At 40.2% G+C, this 22,786-nt stretch overlaps 1 protein-coding gene across 1 annotated transcript; it reads right to left on the bottom strand.

Annotated features, from left to right (window-relative positions):
- Positions 1 to 753: 753 nt before the first annotated feature.
- mfsd8 (major facilitator superfamily domain containing 8) lies at positions 754 to 12,346 on the bottom strand. The gene is made up of 12 exons (XM_014206421.2): positions 11,927 to 12,346; positions 11,702 to 11,784; positions 11,407 to 11,450; positions 10,675 to 10,915; positions 10,006 to 10,119; positions 9,002 to 9,146; positions 8,756 to 8,814; positions 8,394 to 8,502; positions 8,034 to 8,168; positions 6,980 to 7,083; positions 5,282 to 5,508; positions 754 to 1,974 (listed from the first exon to the last, which is right to left on the bottom strand). The coding sequence occupies exons 1-12, from the start codon at positions 11,971 to 11,973 to the stop codon at positions 1,768 to 1,770; spliced, it is 1,515 nt and encodes a 504-aa protein (XP_014061896.2). The 5' UTR covers positions 11,974 to 12,346; the 3' UTR covers positions 754 to 1,767.
- Positions 12,347 to 22,786: the final 10,440 nt, after the last annotated feature.

Raw genomic sequence — 22,786 nt, 5'->3', positions numbered from 1 at the left:
CCTTTTTCAATCAATACAACAGGTCCATTTTGATATGTGACTGCATTTATTCTTATCACATAAAACATGGATTCATACTGTAGGCATTATCAATGTATAGTAAAAATTACAATCTCATGACAGCAAATAATTATCAGGATGTAAGACAGCTTCAAAGAGCAACAAAGTCAAGATGTGGTAGAAATGTTCCTACCAGTCTGTGATAAAGAGGCAGGACTCTTGTTAGTATAACAAATAATGTTTCTAAATACTCTTTTTTATATTTTTAAACATTCATTAAGATTCACAAGCAAGAGTTGCACCTCTTCTTATAACATATTTCAATATAAACTCAGCAAAAAAAAAAAGAAACGTCCTCTCACTGTCAACTGCGTTTATTTTCAGCAAACTCAACGTGCAAATATTTGTATGAACATAAGATTCAACAACTGAAACATAAACTGAACAAGTTCCACAGACATGTGACTAACAGAAATGGAATAATGTGTCCCTGAACAAAGGATGGTCAAAATCAAAAGTAACTGTCAGTATCTGGTGTGGCCACCAGCTGCATTAAGTACTGCAGTGCATCTCCTCCTCATGGACTGCACCAGATTTGCCAGTTCTTGCTGTGAGATGCTACCCCACTCTTCCATCAAGGCACCTGCAAGTTCCCGGACATTTCTGGGGGGGGAATGGCCCTAGCCCTCACCCTCTGATCCAACAGGTCCCAGACGTACTCAATGGGATTGAGATCCGGGCTCTTCGCTGGCCATGGCAGAACACTGACATTTCTGTCTTGCAGGAAATCACACACAGAACGAGCAGTATGGCTGGTGGCATTGTCATGCTGGAGGGTCATGTCAGGATGAGCCTGCAGGAAGGGTACCACATGAGGGAGGAGGATGTCATCCCTATAACGCACAGCGTTGAGATTGCCTGCAATGACAACAAGCTCAGTCCGATGATGTTGTGACACACCGCCCCAGACCATGAAGGACCCTCCACCTCCAAATTGATCCCGCTCCAGACTACAGGCCTCGGTGTTAGTGTCCTAAGTGTTCATAACTGTGACCTTAATTGCCTACCGTCTGTAAGCTGTTAGTGTCTTAACGACCGTTCCACAGGTGCATGTTCATTAATTGTTTATGATTCAATGAACAAGCATGGAAAACAGTGTTTAAACCCTTTACAATGAAGATCTGTGAAGTTATTTTGATTTTTACGAATTATCTTTGAAAGACAGGGTCCTGAAAAAGGGAAGTTTCTTTTATACCCACAATATCACATAAAACAGGTTTTCCATTATTTCAATAACAAGTGACTCTGTTGGAATCAGTCACTTCAACTACATGCATGTACATATTTTTCAATACTAAAAGTTACCATTATTCAAACCAGTTACAACATCAAATGTAACAAATTAACCGATGTTTAAATCAGTGGTCCCCCAAACAAGCCAAGTACACTTTCAAAAAAAGAGAGAGAGAGAGAGCACATTTTGAAATGGCTTTTCCATACAAAATCAGAGAAGTAGCAGTTACTGCAGTACGTTCAGTGGTAGAAGCAGTAGTTCCTTTTCAACTAGAGAAGTGACTCTGAACTCAGCTGAAAATAAATGGCCCTACCGTTTTGTTCTTGACCAAACATCTTCAAAATCAAACCTGAGTGACAAACTATAAGGCATCGTGAAACAGTCACCACATCCCCGGCAGCAACTTCATTAGTGAAAGCTTCTCATTTTAGGATGAAAGTCGACAAAAAGTCCCCCCCCCCAGTCTATATTTGTTACTCCAGGATCCTGCCGTGACGCACGGCGAAGGAGATGAGTTTGTGGTAGAGGGCCCCCAGGAGAAGTATGGCCCCCAGCACCATGCTACAGATGAGACTGAAAGCCCAACGTGGACCCAGGATTGTGTACACCTGGGAGACGAACACGGGCCCCAGGGTCCGGGCCCCGCTACCAGAGGCTGTCAACCACCCCATGTACACACCCTGGGGGACAGGGGGAAAAAAAGAGACCCACATGCTGTTTATTCCATTCTGTGCACTTTTACACACACTGTACCAGTCTAGTCTTTTACACACACTGTACCAGTCTAGTCTTTTACACACACTGTACCAGTCCAGTCAGCTGAGAACTTTTTTTTTTTTGGAAACGTTACACCTGGCATAGTAGAATAATATGATATACACACTTGAGAATACCGGTGCTGGGTTGAAATAATATGAAGGAATGAGAGACCTGTGGTTGACCTGATGAAGATTTCTGGGAAGTCTAAACCAGACCTGGGTTCAAATATTCAATACATTTACATACAGTAAGTACTAGGATATATATTTTTCTTTGAATATTTGGACATTTTATTTGTAAATACTCAAATACAAGTGTATTTTTCAAATACAAATATTTAAACACTCCCACGCATTTGAAGCCAGAGCCCGTATCCACAAAGCATCTCATAAAAAGGTCCTAAGAATCCTGTTAAAACCTGTTTTTAAGACTAAAAAAACTCCCAGCTCACAGTAGGTTTTAGGATGTTAAGACACTGACCAGACAAACTCTGAGCCAGGACTAACATCAACTCCTAAAAAGGTTATCTCAGCTGGTCATCACGACAGTTTGAGGTACCGATGGTGATGACACTCATCGTTGTAAATTATGGGAACTAACCAATCACGAAGAGGCATGGCCAGCTGTGAACTGTATAGCACATTTCAGACACCCAGATGAATGTGACTGTACATCAAATGTTGTAATGGTAAAACACTTGATACAATTTGTCTACTCTTAATTATAACCTAATATGTTGGCATGCATAACCTTTTTTTTAACCAATTCTAATGTTTGTTAAAAATAAAATGTTGACAATATTACCGTTATATCAACACACTCATCACTCCTGTTGAACAAATAAATCGCTTTGGCAGTACACAGTAGGCATCAAGTCATTTGCCGACAATGTTGCTGTTGCAAAGGCTCATGGTAGAAACCAGGTTTTTCCCTCTACACTGGCCACGCCCCTCCCTTGCAACTTTCCTGTCTCCACTCTGCTCATTATCACGACTATATAAGCAGCAGTTTCTCTCTCCAGTCTTCCTTATTCCTGTTGGTGAATGCATGGGGTGGCCAACTTATGTTTTCTTTTCCCGTGTTGTGCGTGACTGACAAAGCACACAACATTATCCTGCAGCCTTTCTACATGTTCAGTAAATCCCCTCTATTTGGATTGTCCTCTGCAGCCTTTCCCCATGTGCAGTAAATCCCCTCTATTTGGATTGTCCTCTAATCATCTGGATTCTTATAACACGAAATGGTGGCACTGAACTCTGAACCAGTCAAAAACCCTCCTGCTAGAGTCCACTGTTTCTATAGTTGTATACCATGTTGCATACAAATGTTTGAAAGATCTATCATTTTCATTGAACACAGTCAGAGTTAAAGCTAGACTGACATTACCACCACAAGCAGCACCGGAGAGGATATTGAGATGAGCGAGACGCAACACTTCGCTCTCCCACAGTATGTGTACGGGTTAGCTTCACGCTGTGTACAGCATGGAAGCCACAGGACCAAAAACAGCAGTGAAGTAGAGCCTCTCGCTGAGTCTACCTTTTAACATAAGCCCTAGATGCTTTCAATTTCCCAACTTATAAGCATGACCAAAGGGATAACCTAATATGATCTCTCAGGGGTCTCTAACAGGTCGATTGCGAACTACCAGTAGCTCACAGCCCACCTATGATTAGCTCGCCAAACAATTCTGAAAGAATCAGGACAACGCAAGCTCCCATCTAAATCAACGCAATATTGACATTATCCCACTATTGGTTTAAAAAGACAAAACCTAACACAATAACTGTCAATACATTTCCAGATATATTGCCCATGTCTGTGTGTTGCGTGCGCATTCATTTATCACTCTGTGTGTAGCCAGTTGATGTCTTGTGGGTTGACAGAACCTTTCCCCAAAACCCTCTCAATTAAATTGCTAGAGGGCCAGATGGGCAATTAAAGGGGAATTCGAATTACACTTTTTTTTTTACCTGAACAAAACTGTCTTATGATGTGATTTATGCATTGATATGGACTCAAAACATCAACTTTAGTTATTGTTTATGAACCATTATTTTCTATCAGCTTTATTGACAAAAAAAAAAACACAGTGCACTACTTTCGCTTGTACACTAAGGACCCGGGGAATAGTTTGAGAGGAGAAGAATGTGCCTATTTGAAAGCTAGAAGAAAAAGAAAAAAAAGTACCTCTCAACATGTTACATTTTTTTAGGCGTTGTGAGAAATCATTGTCAAAAGAGCAATAGACACTGTTGCATGTAGGTATGGATTATTTATGGATTGATCATATAGAAATATCAAAATAAATCTTTTAACAACTCCTAAACAAATTCCATGTGGCGCAGGAACCACTGAATCACTGTATTTTTCTACTATCAAGACACCTGCTGGTAACTCTTAACTGGTGAGGTCAACTCATGAGGTCTCCTCAGTATCTGTCAACTAGGTTAGGACTCTTATGACTAAAGAGGTTTAAAGCCTAGCTTTTATTTTAACCCTTAACACTTCAGCACTTACGAACAATTTCCTACTCTGAGACGCTTTGTGGATACAGGCCCGAGTCTGATTGGTCCTAGGGGTATTTTAAATGTACTTGGAAACAAGTATTAAAAATATATATATATATATATATATATATATATATATATATATATATATATATATGAAAAAAATAAAATTTGTATTTATAGGACATTTTTGAAAATACAGTACTTTCAAATAGAAGTAGTTGATTCGGGAACATTATTTGAAAATACCCTAATACACAGAATAAGTATTTTAAAAAACAAATACTTCAACAAGCATATATTTGAATCCAGGTCTAAACATTGCCTAATTATGTTGCATGAATAAAGCACTCGGCAGCAGCAATATTCTGTGTGCCAGCCTCTCATTCCTTTATGAAAACCTGGCATAGAATATTAAAACACAAAGCAATAGGAGTCCAGAGAGTCACAATGGAGGTACGGGTACATACAAGCAATAAGATAATAAAAAAATCCGCTCTCATTCCAATGAAAATATGGCCTATGAGAGCCCCATTCATGACAATGGACGTACTATCATTCGGAACACACGGCCACAGTGGATGAATGAGTTGGAATGCTAAAAGCGCTAACAGAGGCGTCTTGGATCTCTCAATGCCCCTTTAATTGGTTCAGTATGATAGCGTTAGAATTAGATATGCGTCAACGGTGAAGCTTTGTTCTGAACACGTGAACATACCTGAGGCTTGGACCCTAGGATTTTGGAGTAGAGCGTGTAGGATATCACGTTGCAGGCCGGGTAGCCCGCTCCAATGAGGACGTCGGCGGTAAGGAACTGTGCCAGGTGAATGGCGGGGGTATACTGGCACCATGTCTGTTCAGCAGGGCAGCCTGTCGGCTCGAAGGAGCTGTTGGAGACCGAGGTTGGGGCAAACGTCTCGTGGATGACAGTGTTATTCTTGAGGTCTGTGTTTTTTTGAGAGATAGTGCGTTCAGAAAGTATTCACACCCCTTGATTTTTTTCCACATTTTGTTGTGTTACAGCCTGAATTTAAAATGGATTACATTGAGATTGTGTGTGTCTGGCTTACATACAATATCCCATAATGGAATCATGTTTTTATACATTTTTACAAATTCATTCAATATTAAAACGCGGAAATGTCTTGAGTCAATAAGTATTCAACCCCTTTGTTACGGCAAGCCTACATCATTTAGGTGTAAAAATCTGCTTAACAAGTCACATAATAAGTTGCATTGACTCACTCTGTGTGAAATAGTGTTTTATAGTTGTCATTATTTTGTAATGACAACCTCATCTCTGTACCCCACACATACAATTATCTGTAATGCCTCGCAATGAAGGGCACCTATTGGTAGATGGGTCAAATTTAAAAAAGACATCGAATATCCCTTTGAGCATGATGAAATTATTAATTATACTTTGGCTGGTGTATTAATATACCAAGTCACTACAAAGATACAGGTGTCCTTCCTAACTCAGTTGCCGGAGAGGAAGGAAACTGCGCAGGGATTTCACTGAGGCCAATGGTGATTAAAACAGTCGGAGTACCACTCTTCATATTTTCAAGCATGGTGGTGGCTGCATCATGTTATGGGTATGCTTGTCATCAGCAAGGACTATGGGAGTTTTTTTATGATCAAAAGAAACAGACTAGAGCTAAGCACAAGCAAAATCATAGAGGAAAACCTGGTTCACTCTGCTTTCCAACGGACACTGGGAGACAAATTCACCTTTCAAATATACACTGGAGTTGCTTACCAAGGCGGCATTGAATGTTCCTGAGTGGCCTCTATGGCAAGACTTGAAAATTGCTTTCTATCAATGATCAAACCCCAACTTGACAACGTTTGAATAACTATTTTAATAATAATGTGCAAATATTGTACAATCCAGGTGTGCAAAGCTCTTACACTTACCTAGAAAGACTCACAGCTGTAATCGCTGCCAAAGGCGATTCTAACATGTATTGACTCAGGGGTGTGAATACTTATGTAAATGTGATATTTTTGTATTTCATTTTTCAATAAATTAGCAAACATTTCTAAAAACATGTTTTCACTTTGTCATTATGGGGTACTGTGTAGATGTGAGAAAAACTAAACAATTTAATCCACTTTGAATTCAGGCTGTAACAACAAAATGTGGGGGTATGAATACAACAAAAAGTCAAGGGGTATGAATACTTTCTGAAGGCACTGTAAGTATAACGCAAACTGTCTCAGTACCGGTATCTTCATTCCTGCAGTCCTATAGCTCAGTCTATGCTGCTAACATACTGTATTTACAGTTGAATTTGAACCCCCCCCCCAAAAAAAAACTAGAAGAATTGTGAAGATGGCTAAAATGTCATATCACTGACGTTAAACAACCTCTCAGGTAAGGGGACGGGTCAAAAAGCCATCGATTCCATACCTGCCCACTGGATCGCAGGGTAATGGTTCCCCCATGGGAGCAGGACAAAGAAGCCACAGAATATGATGGCCAAGCCTCCAAGGAGCACAGGACGATCCCCAATCCTGGAAGACAACAGTGCCTTTCATACATTCATTCATTTAATTCCCCCCCCCCCCGCATGATGAACCCACGATGGCGTAGCAGTCAGACGTCTGTCTTTGTCCTGTCGTGTCCAATGTATATAACTATTTTTCTTCACATATCACTCACTGGATATAGACTTTTTGTTTTCTTTTGTTCTACTGTATTATTGACTGTATGTTTTGTTTATTCCATGTGTAACTCTGTGTTGTTGTATGTGACGAATTGCTATGCTTTATCTTGGCCAGGTCGCAGTTGCAAATGAGAACTTGTTCTCATCTAGCCTACCTGGTTAAATAAAGGTGAAATAATAATAAAAAAAATAAAAACAATACTCAATGCACAGTCAATTAAACTCTCAATACTATATCCTGACAGTGGCATTCACAATTAACATTGTTTTTTCCCCCCCTCACAGTCAGTACCTGTGTTCATTGTTTTCATTATTATGAAATGAACAGTGAAGTGTTCTACTGTATCTTAGTCTATGCTGCTCCGACATTGCTCATTCAAATATTAATATATTCTTAATTCCATTATTTTACTTTGGATTTGTGTGTATTGTGGTGAAATTGGTATATATATATATATATAAATTAATTGTTAGATATTACCGATATTACTGTCTCAGTACCGGTATCTTCATTCCTGCAGTCCTATAGCTCAGTCTATGCTGCTAACATAGTGTATTTACAGTTGAATTGCTCATTCAAATATTAATATATTCTTAATTCCATTATTTTACTTTGGATTTGTGTGTATTGTGGCGAAATTGGTATATATATATATATATAATTACTTGTTAGATATTACCGATATTACTGTCTCAGTACCGCACTGTTGGAGCTAGAAACACAAGCATTTCGCTACACCCGCAATAACATCTGCTAAACACTTGTGTGACCAATAAAATTTGATTTGAACGGCTTACCTTTGAGAGAGAACCTTCACAAGTAGAAACACCAGGATGGACTCAAAGCCGACGCAGGACAGTATGATACCGTTGTACATCACTGCATCCTTCCTAGTCCAAGAGAACATGTCCATAGATAGGGGTGTGGCTATGCTGAAAATCAACCATTAAAGCATAAGTGTAGAAACCCTCCACAGATGACACGTGTGAAAAACAATGGGATGAAATTAGCAAATACAACTTGCACTGGGTTTACTCGTGACTTCCGACAGTCGTGTGTTTCTAAATGAGCTTCAAGTATTCAACAAATACTGATATTATTCTTATGCATTGCCGATGATACTACATTATTGGCACGCGACTATAAATAGTACATACGTCTCAAAGACCGCAAAAATGAACATGATGATGAAAAATAGAACATTGGAGGTCAAAACAGCAACTTGATCAATATCCCCTTCTGTTTCCTGACTGATATCCATTCTTTCTGTAAGAGAAGAGAGAAGATATGGCACTCAACAACTTACAAGCCAAAGCAAACATATTAATTTATCTTGTTTCAGCTACAGAAACAAAAGATGCTTAATCTATCCACAACCACTCAATGTCCAAAACTTGTTTAAAAAGGTATGTCCTATAGGTCTTCATGCAAGCCGTTACTGGTTAAATACAAGGTAATATCAACTACATAACAGACAAAGCTCCAATTTATTCAACCAGTCTTTTGGAAAAGTATTTACCTTCAGACACATAATTGATGGCTCTGATATGTCTTCCATAGTCGTCAACTTGGTGTTCCCTGTTGAACAGAAATGGGTGAGTGCCTGCTCCCAGCATGGCAGTAAAGAGACCAGTGGTACTATTCACGTCAACATCGTCAGATGAACATAAACTTAAACAGATGGTAAATTTACTTGGTGAAATCCCAAGATGTTATTTGGATAAAATCCAAGATGTCAGTAAAAGTTGAAAATGTAACCACTCACCTTAGTACTAATACGACGAGAAGGATATTGATGAGGCCAAATAATGCAGCCAGTAGAGCTGGGGCGGTGTACATATTCAGCTGTAGGTCAATGACCTTCACGCTAACACCTTGTTCACCAATAAATGACAAACCGGCCTGGAGAGCTGAAAAAAACAAAATCAAATATCTTACACTTTAGCTGCTGTCTAAATGAGCTTTTTCCACTATGACGTCACATTGTAAACAATGATCTGTTTTGGGGGAGGGTCAATACAGTTACATATCAGAATATTGTTTTTAATGATTTATCATATCGACAACGTCGCAATATTATTTTTGTGCTAGTCGGCTTTAGCTGCACCAAAACTCCAGTATTTATTCTTCATAGCTTGTTCTCCATCTTCTTTTTAAAAAACAGGGAGCTAATTTATTTTCAGCACTTTATTTCCCTGCTTGATCAAAAATGCATTCTCATGGCTCTCTCTCGTCTCTCTGCAGCAGGCGTATAGTGAGCAATATGTTTAGAAGATCAAAATCTCAATAAAATCACAGTATCGAATCACAGTACATATAGTAGAATCGTGAGAATAGCTATACATATCGTATCGGCACCGAAGTATGGTGATAATATCGTATCGTGAGGTCCCTGGCAATTTCCAGTCCTAGTAAACACTGCTGCTAGTACAAAGATTAGCGTGGTACAATGTCAAAACTGAACAAATTGGTTCCGTTTTTTGTTGTTGTTCCGATTGTTGTATTATAAACTTATGTCATAGTTCAGTTTAACCGTAGATCATCACACACGCTAGTCAACTGCTGAATCCCTATCTGTTGACTAGTCGTCACACCGCTCTCAACTGACGTAGCCTTATCGCGAAATAGGCTCATTGTGACTGAACATACTTGTATAGTTAATACCTAATGCTGACAATGTGCCACGTCAGCATACAGTGCTCCAATGTAGAAAGACAGCCAACGCTCACTATGAGACTGAGTAATGGGGAAAAGGGAGAACAACCATACCTGGACCCAGAATGAACCCCAGAGCCTGACAGGCACTTGTGTTAGCCATAGCACTGTTCCTCTCCTTCAGTGAGGTGGCTCCAGCAACATAGGACCTCACAACAGCTACGTTCCCTATCAAAGCAAAAAAAAACAGGACCAACAACCAAATATTAGACAGGCACGTCCAAATTAGATTTGTTCAACAATACAGGTGGGAGAAAAAGGGCAATGTTCCTGGAGTGTCGCAGGTACTGCATGGTCCCATGTGGCTCAGTTGACAGACCACGGCGCTTGCAACGCCAGGGTTGTGGGCTTGATTACCACAGGGGACCAGTTCAGAGAAAAAAAAAGTATGAAAATGTATCAAGTCGCTCTTATCTAGAGCGTCTGCTAAATGACTAAAATGTAAATGTAATAATTTTGTTACAACTAGGCACCAGACCTGACCAACTGAGCTAATTGATAAGTTCAATGATTGCCAAAATTCAACACACCTTGGTCTTCCACAACGGTTAAATCAAAAATATGAAGTGCCTGTGGCACTCCGGGATCAGGGTTGCCTACCCCTGATTTAGCAAATCAACAAAACAAAAGGAAATCTGCAAGCACAAGTGTGTAGTGAAAGAGCCCCTTGACTTCAACTGGTGATACTGTTTTACATCTGACTAAACCAGAGACATAGCCTACCTGCTCCAAAACCTACTAAAGCTCGGGACATGAGCATGTGGTATTTGTTCTGTGATGTGGGTAGGTAGATGTAGGAGTAGTAGATGTTGGCTGTGACGTTGATGAAAATAGAGCAGGCCAGCGGTTCTCTCCTGGGTCTGTGATTGGACCAGAGCCCAAAGAGGGGGGACGCCAGCATCTGGCCCAAGCTGTAGGCCGCCACCACCCAGCCCAGGAAGCTAGCATTGGCACTGTCATCAATCTAGACGGGCAGATAGAGTAGATTTGAGATTTGACAGGCGATAACGGTATCAAAACCGCATGACGATGTCTTTGTGGTCAACCACCGTGTCAGTCATGCTGTAGATTGTGGTTTGGACATGAGCTATGTGCGACATTATCTCTTATTTAACCATTATAATTTCTGTTTTTTTGTTGTTGTTGCATGCACTATGATACTGTCACAGTTTTGAGGATTATTTCAAGAGCTACACATGTATATTTCAAAAGGGAGAGGGTAAAATAGCATACGAACAACTTCAACAAAAACATGGCTTATACAGTGTTCTGACATTTCTAAGAAATAAAGCAGGGAGATTCTTCTTTGCTATTTTTTTCTTTCTCACTTCTCCTTTTCAGCTCTAAAATTGGACTTAGGTGAAATTAAAAGTATTGAGTATGAACAAGTTAGTTGGTTCTTATATTCAACCAAAAAGTTATAAGACAAGAGCAGGAAAACAACATCAACTTCACCTTTTGCAGATACGGCCATACTGACGTGATGACAATAGTGAAACCTAGAGGAAGTCACAAATAATTAAGCCTAGGCTATATCCATCATTAAACATGTTGCACAGCATAAACACAGACTAATCAATGTCACATACCATTAATAGTTTTGGGCTATGGTTGAAGCTATGACTCACACATTCACGAATAACAACTTTCCCATGGGCAGATACTGGTAACCTTTCAGTCTTTCACTTTTAAAAAGGTAACGTTAGGCCATGTGACTAGGATAAAATAAAATTGTATCAAATTTGCTTACCAACACTGCTTAGAAACATTGTGAAGTACATTACACGAATTGACCGCCATCTACTCTTGTATTCATCATTTTGGGAGTCATCACTAGACGGAAAGGACAAACTACATAAGTTCGACAATGATAGAACAACACGATTGAGGCAAGTGACAAAATGTGAACTTTGTGAGCATAAACAGTAAAGCTGTATGGAATAATAACTTAACGTTAGTCTGTGCTATAACCCACCTGCCAGAATCATCTTTGAGCAATGGAGTATTCTCCTCGGAATCCATTAGTTGAGACTTCGCTCATTTTACGTTGTGCTGTCACCGAATTTGAAGGTGTCCGGACGTGTGGTGGGTCATTTTAAGTCGCCATGTCTCCGGGAGATAACGTTAGATAGCTAGCTAGTCCTACTTGGATGACAGCTACTGTAGCTAGAATGCTAGATTCACGAATTAAACGACATCACATAATTGAACAATTTGTACGATTAAATAATGATGTTAAATTAAAAGATGAGTCTGACAAATTATGCTATGGTGAAGAAAAAAAAAATCGACTACAGTATCATTGATTGCAAACAAGATTTATATTCGCTCTCCATTGACGTGAAACTGTATTATTTGTCAACACTTCCCACGGCTCTTCTTCTTCGTCTTTTTCCTTCCTCGGTGGGGTTTATCGGCAGTTGGCCTCCAACGTTATGGTGCATTACCGCCACCTACTGTACTGGAGTGTGGGCTAGAGACAGGGATTAACTAAATCCTACCTGCCATCCCTGTTGCTCTTATTAAAAAGATAACAAAATATTTGAGACTATATCTAATGACATACTACTCAATATACTCCTTAAACTAATTTCCTGTATCCCCTTCTCGCTCATACTCGATCTCTGCCTCTCTCTTTCCCTCTGATACTGCCCACACTGTAGCAATACATGGTCCACGGTCTCTGTTTCCTGGAAATAATCACACTTTGCTGTTGGATGCTTCCCTATCACATTTAATTTCTTATTCAACCGGCTGTGTCCCACCCTTAATCTTGTAAAAAAATTGCCTCCTCTCTTCTGTCCCTTCCTGCCGTCCTCCCCTCCCGACTTTCCTCTGTACTTGAAATAAATGCCTGCCCATAGTATTTCTATTCCACTGCTCCTGCCATCTCTGTACCATCACTGTCCATATTAGACCTTTTGCCTTTCTCATTAAAACTACAACATCAACATACCCACTACTAAGTGCTTGTTTAGCCAGTACATCAACTGCCTCGTTCCCCTCCACCCCCACATGGGCTAAGACCCAAGTAAATCTTATCTGTATATCCATCTGTCTAATCCTGCCACGGGTTTGTAGCACCTCATAAAGCAGGTACCTACATGTACAAATTACCTCAACTAACATGTAGCCCCGCACACTAACTTGGTACGGGTACCCCCTGTATGTAGCCTCTTTATTGTTATTTTATTGTGTTACTTTTTTATAATTTTTTACTTTAGTTTATTTGGTAAATATTTTCTTAACTCTTCTTGAACTGCACTGTTGGTTAAGGGCTTGTAAGTAAGCATTTCACGGTAAGGTCTACACTTGTTGTATTCGGCGCAAGTGACAAATAAAGTTTGATTTGTCTGCTACCTGAGCTAAAGCTGGAGACTCATCAACACTGCACATGAATCAGAGCAAATGACTAGTCTGTCTGGCTTGACTTCCTCCACCCACTGCAAGGCTAAGAGTATGGCCATCAGCTCCACTATATATTCAGCCAAATGAGCTGTTTATTTGTATTTTTTAATTTAACCTTTATTTAACTAGGCAGGTCAGTTAAGAACAAATTCTTATTTACAGTGACGGCCTACCAAAACGCAAAAGGCCTCCTGCGGGGACGGGGGCTGGGATTAAAAATAAAAAGAGAGACACCACAACACTACATAAAGAGAGACCTAAGACAACAACATAGCATGGTAGAAACACAATATGACACCAAAATTGTAGCAACACAACATGGCAGCAGCCCGACATGGTAGCAGCACAAACATGGTACAAACATTATTGGGCACAGACAAAGGGCACATTATTGGGCACAGACAAAGGGCAAGAAGTAGAGAAAACAATACATCACGCGAAGCAGGTGCAACTGTAAGTAAGAGTATCCATGATTTTTAAACGAAGAGATGGAGATAAAACTGTCCAGTTTGAGTGTTTGTTGAAGATCGTTCCAGTCGCTAGCAGCAGCAAACTGAAAAGAGGAGCGACCCAGGGATGTGTGTGCTTTGGGGACCTTTAACATTTTACATTTTAGTCATTTAGCAGACACTCTTATCCAGAGCAACTTACAGTATTGAATACATACATTTCATTTCATGCATTTTTTTTTTTGCTGTTATTTTTTTTTTGTACTGGGCCCCCCGTGGGAATCAAACCCACAACCCTGGCATTGCACACACCATGCTGGCGTTGCAAACACCATGCTCTACCAACTGAGACACAGGGAAGACTTTAACAGAATGTTATACAAAAATATCTCATTTACATAAGTATTCACACCCCTAAGCCAATACATGTTAGAATCGCCATGGCAGCGATTACAGCTGTGAGTCTTTCTAGGTAAGTCTAAGAGGTTTGCACACCTGGATTGTACAATATTTGCACATTATTATTAAAATATTTATTCAAACGTTGTCAAGTTGGTGTTTGATCATTGATAGAAAGCAATTTTCAAGTCTTGCCATAGAGGCCACTCAGGAACATTCAATGCCGCCTTGGTAAGCAACTCCAGTGTATATTTGAAAGGTGACATTTTTTTTGAGGGTTTTATAAATAAGCATCAATCAGTGGGTCTTGCGACAGGTATTCAGAGATGACCAGTTTACAGAGGAGTATAGAATGCAGTGATGTGTCCTACAAGGAGCATTGGTGGCAAATCTGATGGCCGAATGGTAAAGAACCTCTAGCCGCTCGAGAGCACCCTTACCTGCCGATCTATAAATGACGTCTCCGTAATCTAGCATGGGTAAAATGGTCATCTGAATCAGGGTTAGTTTGGCAGCTGGGGTGAAAGAGGAGTGATTACGATAGAGGAAACCAAGTCTAGATGTAACCTTAGCCTGCAGCTTTGATATGTGCTGAGAGAAGGACAGTGTACCGTCTAGCCAGTTCTCCCAAGTACTTGCATGAGGTGACTACCTCAAGCTCTAAACCCTCAGAGGTAGTAATCACACCTGTGGGGAGAGGGGCATTCTTCTTACCAAACCTCATAACCTTTGTTTTGGAGGTTTTCAGAACAAGGTTAAGGGCAGAGAAGGCTTGTTGGACACTAAGAAAGCTTTGTTGTAGAGTGTTTAACACACATTTCGGGGAGGGGCCAGCTGAGTATAAGACTGTATCATCTGCATATAAATGGATGAGAGAGCTTCCTACTGCCTGAGCTATGTTGTTGATGTAAATTGAGAAGAGCGTGGGACCTAGGATCGAGCCTTGGGGTACTCCCTTGGTGACAGGCAGTGGCTGACACAGCAGATGTTCTGACTTTATACACTGCACTCTTTACCATATCAAAAGCTTTGACCAAGTCAATAAAATAGCAGCACAACATTGCTTAGAATCAAGGGCAATGGTGACATCATTGAGGACCTTTAAGGTTGCAGTGACACATCCATAACCTGAGTGGAAACCAGATTGCATACCAGAAAGAATACTATAGACATCAAGAAAGCCAGTCAGTTGATTATTGACAAGTTTTTCAAACACTTTGTAATAAGTTTCCTGACTGCCACCCCACATTCCTGCACTACAAATGCTGACCCAGTACGTCCTGTCCTTGGATCTTTTGAACCATCTGTGTAAATGGCTGCAAAATCCTGATACACAGTCGTATCCAGACGTCTCTTAAACAAATCAGCTGGATCAACACCCTCCCTATCTTTCTGTTGTCTGCTCTTCTTCTGTGAGGTTTAACTGCGGTTGGCATCCAATATGTTGCATTACTGCCGCCAACTGAACTATAGTATAAATCTATTACACTTTGTGATACAAAATGGGAACAAATCAATAAAACATACAAATATATGTTTTATTACCCTACCAACTAACCCTACAACTCACTAAAACCCACCACCTTATTCCACTACTTTAACACGATCTGATCCTGCCCCAGGCCAACAGCCTGAGAGGACGGAACACTACCACTCAACACACACTGTAACTCTTCTGAAGTCAAATCACGTACCCCCCTAGTACTTCTCTGTAGCTGCCACCACAACATCTATTTTCTGTGACTTACGTTCCATCTCTGCGGTACAGTTGATAATCATTGCTATGAACGCTATGAAAACAAACCATACAGAAACATGCACTCGTTGGCCTATCCCTCTGTTCTGGCACAGATCTACTATTCACAGGGATCCTCTCAGAATCCCTCACCCTGGATCCACCCTCCTCTACTTTCTTCACTGCCTCAGCATATCACATCTTCTGTACTACTCTGACCCTGGCCACCTTAACCTGCCTCTCTCGCACTGGAGACCTGCGATCCCCAGCAACATTGTCTCCCCCAAAGTTGACATACACAACTTCTTCCACTGAAACATTCCTCTGTCCCATGTCCTCATGCACACTTCCCACATCTTGGCTCCCTGACACCTAGAACACCTCAACGTATTCAGCACAAAAGCTCTAACAGTATAACTTATATATCCAAACATTACTTGGTCAGGTAATGACTTTGAATCAAAGCTTAAAAATAACACACTGTCACCTCTGTTTCACCTTGCTCCCCACCGGGTCTGCGTCGCGCCAATCGGCAGGCATCACAAACACCAGGAATCTTCAACTTACATAGCTCCACCTTCACACTTAACACTACCCCAGAAATGACTGCCTTCAATGGTGCCCTGTAAATAAGCACAAAGCAAGATACAAGCAGTGGTGTAAAGTACTGAAGTAAAAATACTTGAAAGTACTACTTAAGTAGTTTTTTAGGCTATCTGTACTTTACTATTTATATTTTTGACAACTTTTACTTTTACTTCACTACATTACTAAAGAAAATGATGTACTTTATACTCTATACATTTTTCCTGACACCTAAAAGTACTGGTTACATTTTGAATGTTTAGCAGGACAAGAAAATTGTCTAATTCACACACTTATCAAGAGAACATCCCTGGTCATCCCTACTGCCTCTGATCTGGCGGACTCACTAAACACATGCTTCGTTTGTAAATTATATCTGACGGTTTGAGCGTGCCCCTGGCTATCCGTAAGTAAAAAAGAAAAGAAAAAGAAAATGGTGCCGCCTGGTTTGCTCAATAATATAAGGAATTTGAAATTATTTATATAGTTTTGCATTTGATACGTAAGCATATTTTAGCGACAACATTTACTTTTGATACTTAAGTATATTTAAAACTAAACACCTTTAGACTTTTACTCAAGTATCATTTTACTGGGTGACTTTCCTTTTTACTTGAGTCATTTTCTAATCCAGTATCTTTACATTAACTCAAGTATGACAATTAGGTACTTTTTCAACCACTGTGTATCATGCGTTGAATTTCACTCTGATTTTTAAAAAATAACTCAAATTGAAATAAAGGTGGTAATTCACACCAGAGTTTGTCTTTCAGCTTGATCCCTCCGACTGTAAAATAGATGTTCTTCATTTAATACAAAGATAGAAATGGTCTATACCTCACCATTCAACTGTACAACAATATGTACACTGTGTTGCAATAAAAAGTTTTTGGTTTTCAGATTATTTGAGTGAATGTGTTTTTTTAAGATACCATCTATTATATTATTGCTATTCTTAACATAATGGCTTGGAAAGATGTTGGAGAAGTGAAAAGTTAAAAGGGGCAATATGCAATTGTTAAAGATATATAAATTAAAGATATATAGGTCACCCGTTGATTCTTGTAAGAATATAACTTAACCCATTAGAACCGAAAATTAAAGCTAGTAATTGTAAACAAACACTGTATAGCATCAACATAGTTAACATTTGTTATTATGGATTCATAGCTCTGTCTATGAATTTAAGAGTGGTTACATTTTTCCAGCCCAATCCCTCAGATGTTTACCAAAAACTGTCGAGATGTCCACAATGTGAGGAAGGAGGTGGATTTTGTCCTACATTCTGTACATTTTCTCATCAATTAAACATTTGATCTCAATACAGTTTTTTGTTCCCAAAACTAGAATCTGTTATGAACCGTGGCCGAAGTTTTGTAGATTTTACCTTTTGCCAAAGTATAAAAAAATCTATCTGTTTAGGAGTGCAAAGGCAAATTGAGTTATTGCAAACGCGCCATCATAGAGTAGTCGTTCCCTGAAGAAAATATGCAAATTAAATATATCATCTTTGAACAGATTCGAAAGTAAAAGTTTACTGCGACAAATAGGCACAGCACATGTATTGTTCAACGGTCTTGTCAGAGGAAGATAAGGTCTAGTTATTCACACAAGTGTGATTGAGATATTATATGATAAAGGATTATTAGCATTATTTTCTGAACTAATATTTCCCGACTTCATTTGGACGTCGTGATTTTTCAGAGATTTTACGCACGACATGCCACCTTGCGTTATTGAAAAAGACAGGTCGAGGGCCCTGTATACAGTAAGTACACCTTCGCTTCTATAGGTACCTCATGGCGTAATGTGCTTTACCTTTGTCTCATTTGTAATAAGTAATTGCGGAAATACAGTATCTAAATGATTTTTGCGACGATCGACCATAGCCCAATCAATATATTTTAGATTGCTATTTGAAGGTGAACGTAATATGGGCCCATGAACGATAGGCAAGATTTCCATATAGTGAAATTAACCATTTTTCATTCTCTTCAGGTTATGTGGTTGTGCACATTGGCAGCTTGGTGTGTGTCTGTAAAAGTGTCTGTTTCTGAAAGAGAGAGCAATGTCCCTCCACCTGCTGAAGAGGCTGAGACTGATGCCCTTCTATCTTCTAGCCAAAGTCGCAATCATCAGACTTCTGAATCCAAAGACCGTTAAAAATCTGTGAATAAACTAGAGCACTATCTATTAACACATTGTTTTGTGTGTCAAGTGCACTTCATATTAGGGTGTGTACAGTAGTATTCTGTACTGGTCCAATTCTTCATCATCTATTTGCTCTTCTCCTTTGTCTGCAGTGCAATTTGATTTGACTACCATGGAAACATGATTGGTGAAAGCAGTGTTGTAGATGGATGTAGTGGATGGATGTAGTGGATGGATGGATGTAGATGGATTTAGTAGAGAGATGTGGATGATGGATGGATGGATGTATGTAGTGGTTAGATGGATGTAGTGGTTAGATGGATGGATGGATATCTACTTGGTGTTTGGTTTGACCATCCCCTGTTTTTCACAGCAGTGCAGAGAACAGGAGACAGTTGAGAAGCTCCTTGCAATATAGCCGCTCTCTATAGTGTTCACTGATTGTTATTGACATTAATTTAATGGTTGAGCCATCTGGTGACATTTCATTTGAATCCGTAGATTTTTCCCTGTTACAGTTTGCAATATAGAGCAATATATTGATCACTAGAAAATATCAGATTATTCTGACCGGTGCCAAGAGTATGTGCATTTAACATTTCACTGATAGTTATGTATACATAGAGAATCCGACCTTCTGTTGAAACTGTTTGTTGAGACAGGCAGGGTTTCACATGCTTGAGCTCTCCACTTGTACAAATAATATGATTTAAAGGCCCAGTGCAGTCAAAAAAATGTTTTCATATTTCCACACTGAGGTCAAAATGATACTGTGAAGTGAAAACAATCTGAATACTTATGTAAATAAGGTATTTCTGTTTTTTATTTGTAATAAATATGCAAACATTTCTGAAAACCTGTTTTCGCTTTGTCATTATGGGGTATTGTGTGTAGATAGATAAGTAAATTATTTTTGGAATCCATTCTAGAATAAGGCTGTAACGTAAGAAAATGTGTTAAAAGTCAGTGGGTCTGAATACTTTCCGAATGCACAGTACAAAATGAAATGTATGCATTCACTACTGTAAGTCGCTCTGGATAAGAGCATCTGCTAAATGACTAAAATGTAAATGTAATGAGCAGCAGTGTTGGAGAAGCTACTCTGAAAAGATAGTTTACCAAGCTACCAATTACTTTACACCGGAACAAGTTAAGCCATTTTAAAAGGTACCCTTAAGAAAAATATAGTTTACTTACATTTACATTTAAGTCATTTAGCAGACGCTCTTATCCAGAGCGACTTACAAATTACACCTTATAATATCCAGTGGAACAACCACTTTACAATAGTGCATCTACATCTTTTAAGGGGGGGTTAGAAGGATTACTTTATCCTATCCCAGGTATTCCTTAAAGAGGTGGGGTTTCAGGTGTCTCCGGAAGGTGGTGATTGACTCCGCTGTCCTGGCGTCGTGAGGGAGCTTGTTCCACCATTGGGGTGCCAGAGCAGCGAACAGTTTTGACTGGGCTGAGCGGGAACTGTGCTTCCTCAGAGGTAGGGAGGCGAGCAGGCCAGAGGTGGATGAACGCAGTGCCCTTGTTTGGGTGTAGGGCCTGATCAGAGCCTGAAGGTACGTAGGTGCCGTTCCCCTCACAGCTCCGTAGGCAAGCACCATGGTCTTGTAGCGGATGCGAGCTTCGACTGGAAGCCAGTGGAGAGAGCGGAGGAGCGGGGTGACGTGGGAGAACTTGGGAAGGTTGAACACCAGACGGGCTGCGGCGTTCTGGATGAGTTGTAGGGGTGTAATGGCACAGGCAGGGAGCCCAGCCAACAACGAGTTGCAGTAATCCAGACGGGAGATGACAAGTGCCTGGATTAGGACCTGCGCCGCTTCCTGTGTGAGGCAGGGTCGTACTCTGCGAATGTTGTAGAGCATGAACCTACAGGATCGGGTCACTGCCTTGATGTTAGTGGAGAACGACAGGGTGTTGTCCAGGGTCACGCCGAGGCTCTTAGCACTCTGGGAGGAGGACACAAGGGAGTTGTCAACCGTGATGGCGAGATCATGGAACGGGCAGTCCTTCCCCGGGAGGAAGAGCAGCTCCGTCTTGCCGAGGTTCAGCTTGAGGTGGTGATCCGTCATCCACACTGATATGTCTGCCAGACATGCAGAGATGCGATTCGCCACCTGGTTGTCAGAAGGGGGAAAGGAGAAGATTAATTGTGTGTCATCTGCATAGCAATGATATGAGAGACCATGTGAGGATATGACAGAGCCAAGTGACTTGGTGTATAGCGAGAATAGGAGAGGGCCTAGAACAGAGCCCTGGGGGACACCAGTGGTGAGAGCACGTGGTGCGGAGACAGATTCTCGCCACGCCACCTTGTAGGAGCGACCTGTCAGGTAGGACGCAATCCAAGCGTGGGCCGCGCCGGAGATGCCCAGCTCGGAGAGGGAGGAGAGGAGGATCTGATGGTTCACAGTATCAAAGGCAGCAGATAGGTCTAGAAGGATGAGAGCAGAGGAGAGAGAGTTATCTTTAGCAGTGCGGAGAGCCTCCGTGACTCAAGTTACCTTGGAAAAACTAGTTCACTGCATCCAAACTACTTTGAAAATGTTTCGTATTTAAATCTGACATTTCATAGAATACAAATGGCAAGAACAGTAGTCAGATGATAACAGAATGTGTAATTTATCCTATTAAACATAAAAACAATGTTTCAAATGAGAATAAGGCAGGTCTGATGCCGAAAACGAAAGGAAATTATGCCTTCACCCATATTTTATAAAAAAGTAGTGTGTAGTTCCAGTAGTTAGCTACACCGCTACATGGTAAAACAGTAGTGTGTGTACTTCCAGTAGCTAGCTACACGGCAAAAAAGTAATTAACTACTAAAACACCAAGATTTGATTTTAGTTCAACTACCACTAAGCTACTGCAAAATATAGGTTAGTTAATATAGGTTAGTTACATCCCCAACACTGATGACTAGGGCCTACACAACCTGTTTTAACCCAAGGTAAACCATCCTCATTCACTAAGTCCTAACTTGATGTATTGGTGATATTGTTTCTCCCTTACTCAGTCTACACTGTAATGTACAAATATGGCTTTCAATTGTTGAGGACAAACACACTTAAATGTGAGCAGCCATCATTGCAATGGTAACAGACGAAGTGGAATCCACCTTTGTACAATCATTTTCTTAGCAGTTGTGGTTCCTGCCGACCACACTCTACGTTGGCATTCTGACAGGTGCCAGTCAGAGTCATCACAAAGCAACATCACTATTGGATTTAATGGCAGTATTTTATCTTTAAGTACAGAGATGACGTTGTTGACTTTCCCCCAGAATTCAACCACCCCTGGGTATTTCCACAGCACATGTTGAAAAGTACGAAGGTCCTCTGTGGTGCAGAACTCACATAATGGTGATGGAATAATACCCATTTGATGTCTTTTTTGAGGTGATAGAAAAACTAAATTAAAACTTAAATTAATTGGAGTTTCTAAATGATCCAAATATTTTTTTCATACTGTCTCCCAATTTATTTGTCTGTCAGTGTCATGGCTGTCGAAAGCATCGGACCAAAGTGCAGAGTGGTTGTAGTTCCACATTTTATTAAATTCGTGAAACTTTGCAAAACATAAATAACTGAATTTACAAAACAAACCATAACGCAGAGAGAAACAAACACTACTCAAAATATAATCACCCACAAAAACCCAGGAAGAAAAACTCCTACTTAAATATGATCTCCAATTAGAGGCAACGAGGACCAGCTGCCTCCAATTGGAGATCAACTCCAAAAAACAACATAGAAATAGAAAACATAGAAAAACACCCCCTGTCACACCCTGACCTACTCTACCATAGAAAATCACATCTTACTATGGTCAGGACGTGACAGTCAGCAAGTTTAAAATCCTTTTCCCATACAGTGGATAGATTTCATGTTTTTTGTGCTGCTAGAATTAATTGACTATAGATATCAGTTATCTGTCCTTTAGAAGTTTGACCAATGGGTGTACTGCTAGTTCTGCTCCCCAGGGGACCACATAGGCTGGCATGGATAGGCGGAGTTGAAGGTAAAGATAAAATTATGAACCTGAGACATTAAAACACTGGCGGATTTCCTGGAAGCTAAGGAGTACATTCAAATGG

This window comes from Salmo salar, chromosome ssa07, assembly GCF_905237065.1.
Source record: "Salmo salar chromosome ssa07, Ssal_v3.1, whole genome shotgun sequence".
Lineage (NCBI taxonomy): Eukaryota > Metazoa > Chordata > Actinopteri > Salmoniformes > Salmonidae > Salmo > Salmo salar.
This window is presented reverse-complemented; position numbering and strand designations above follow the sequence as displayed.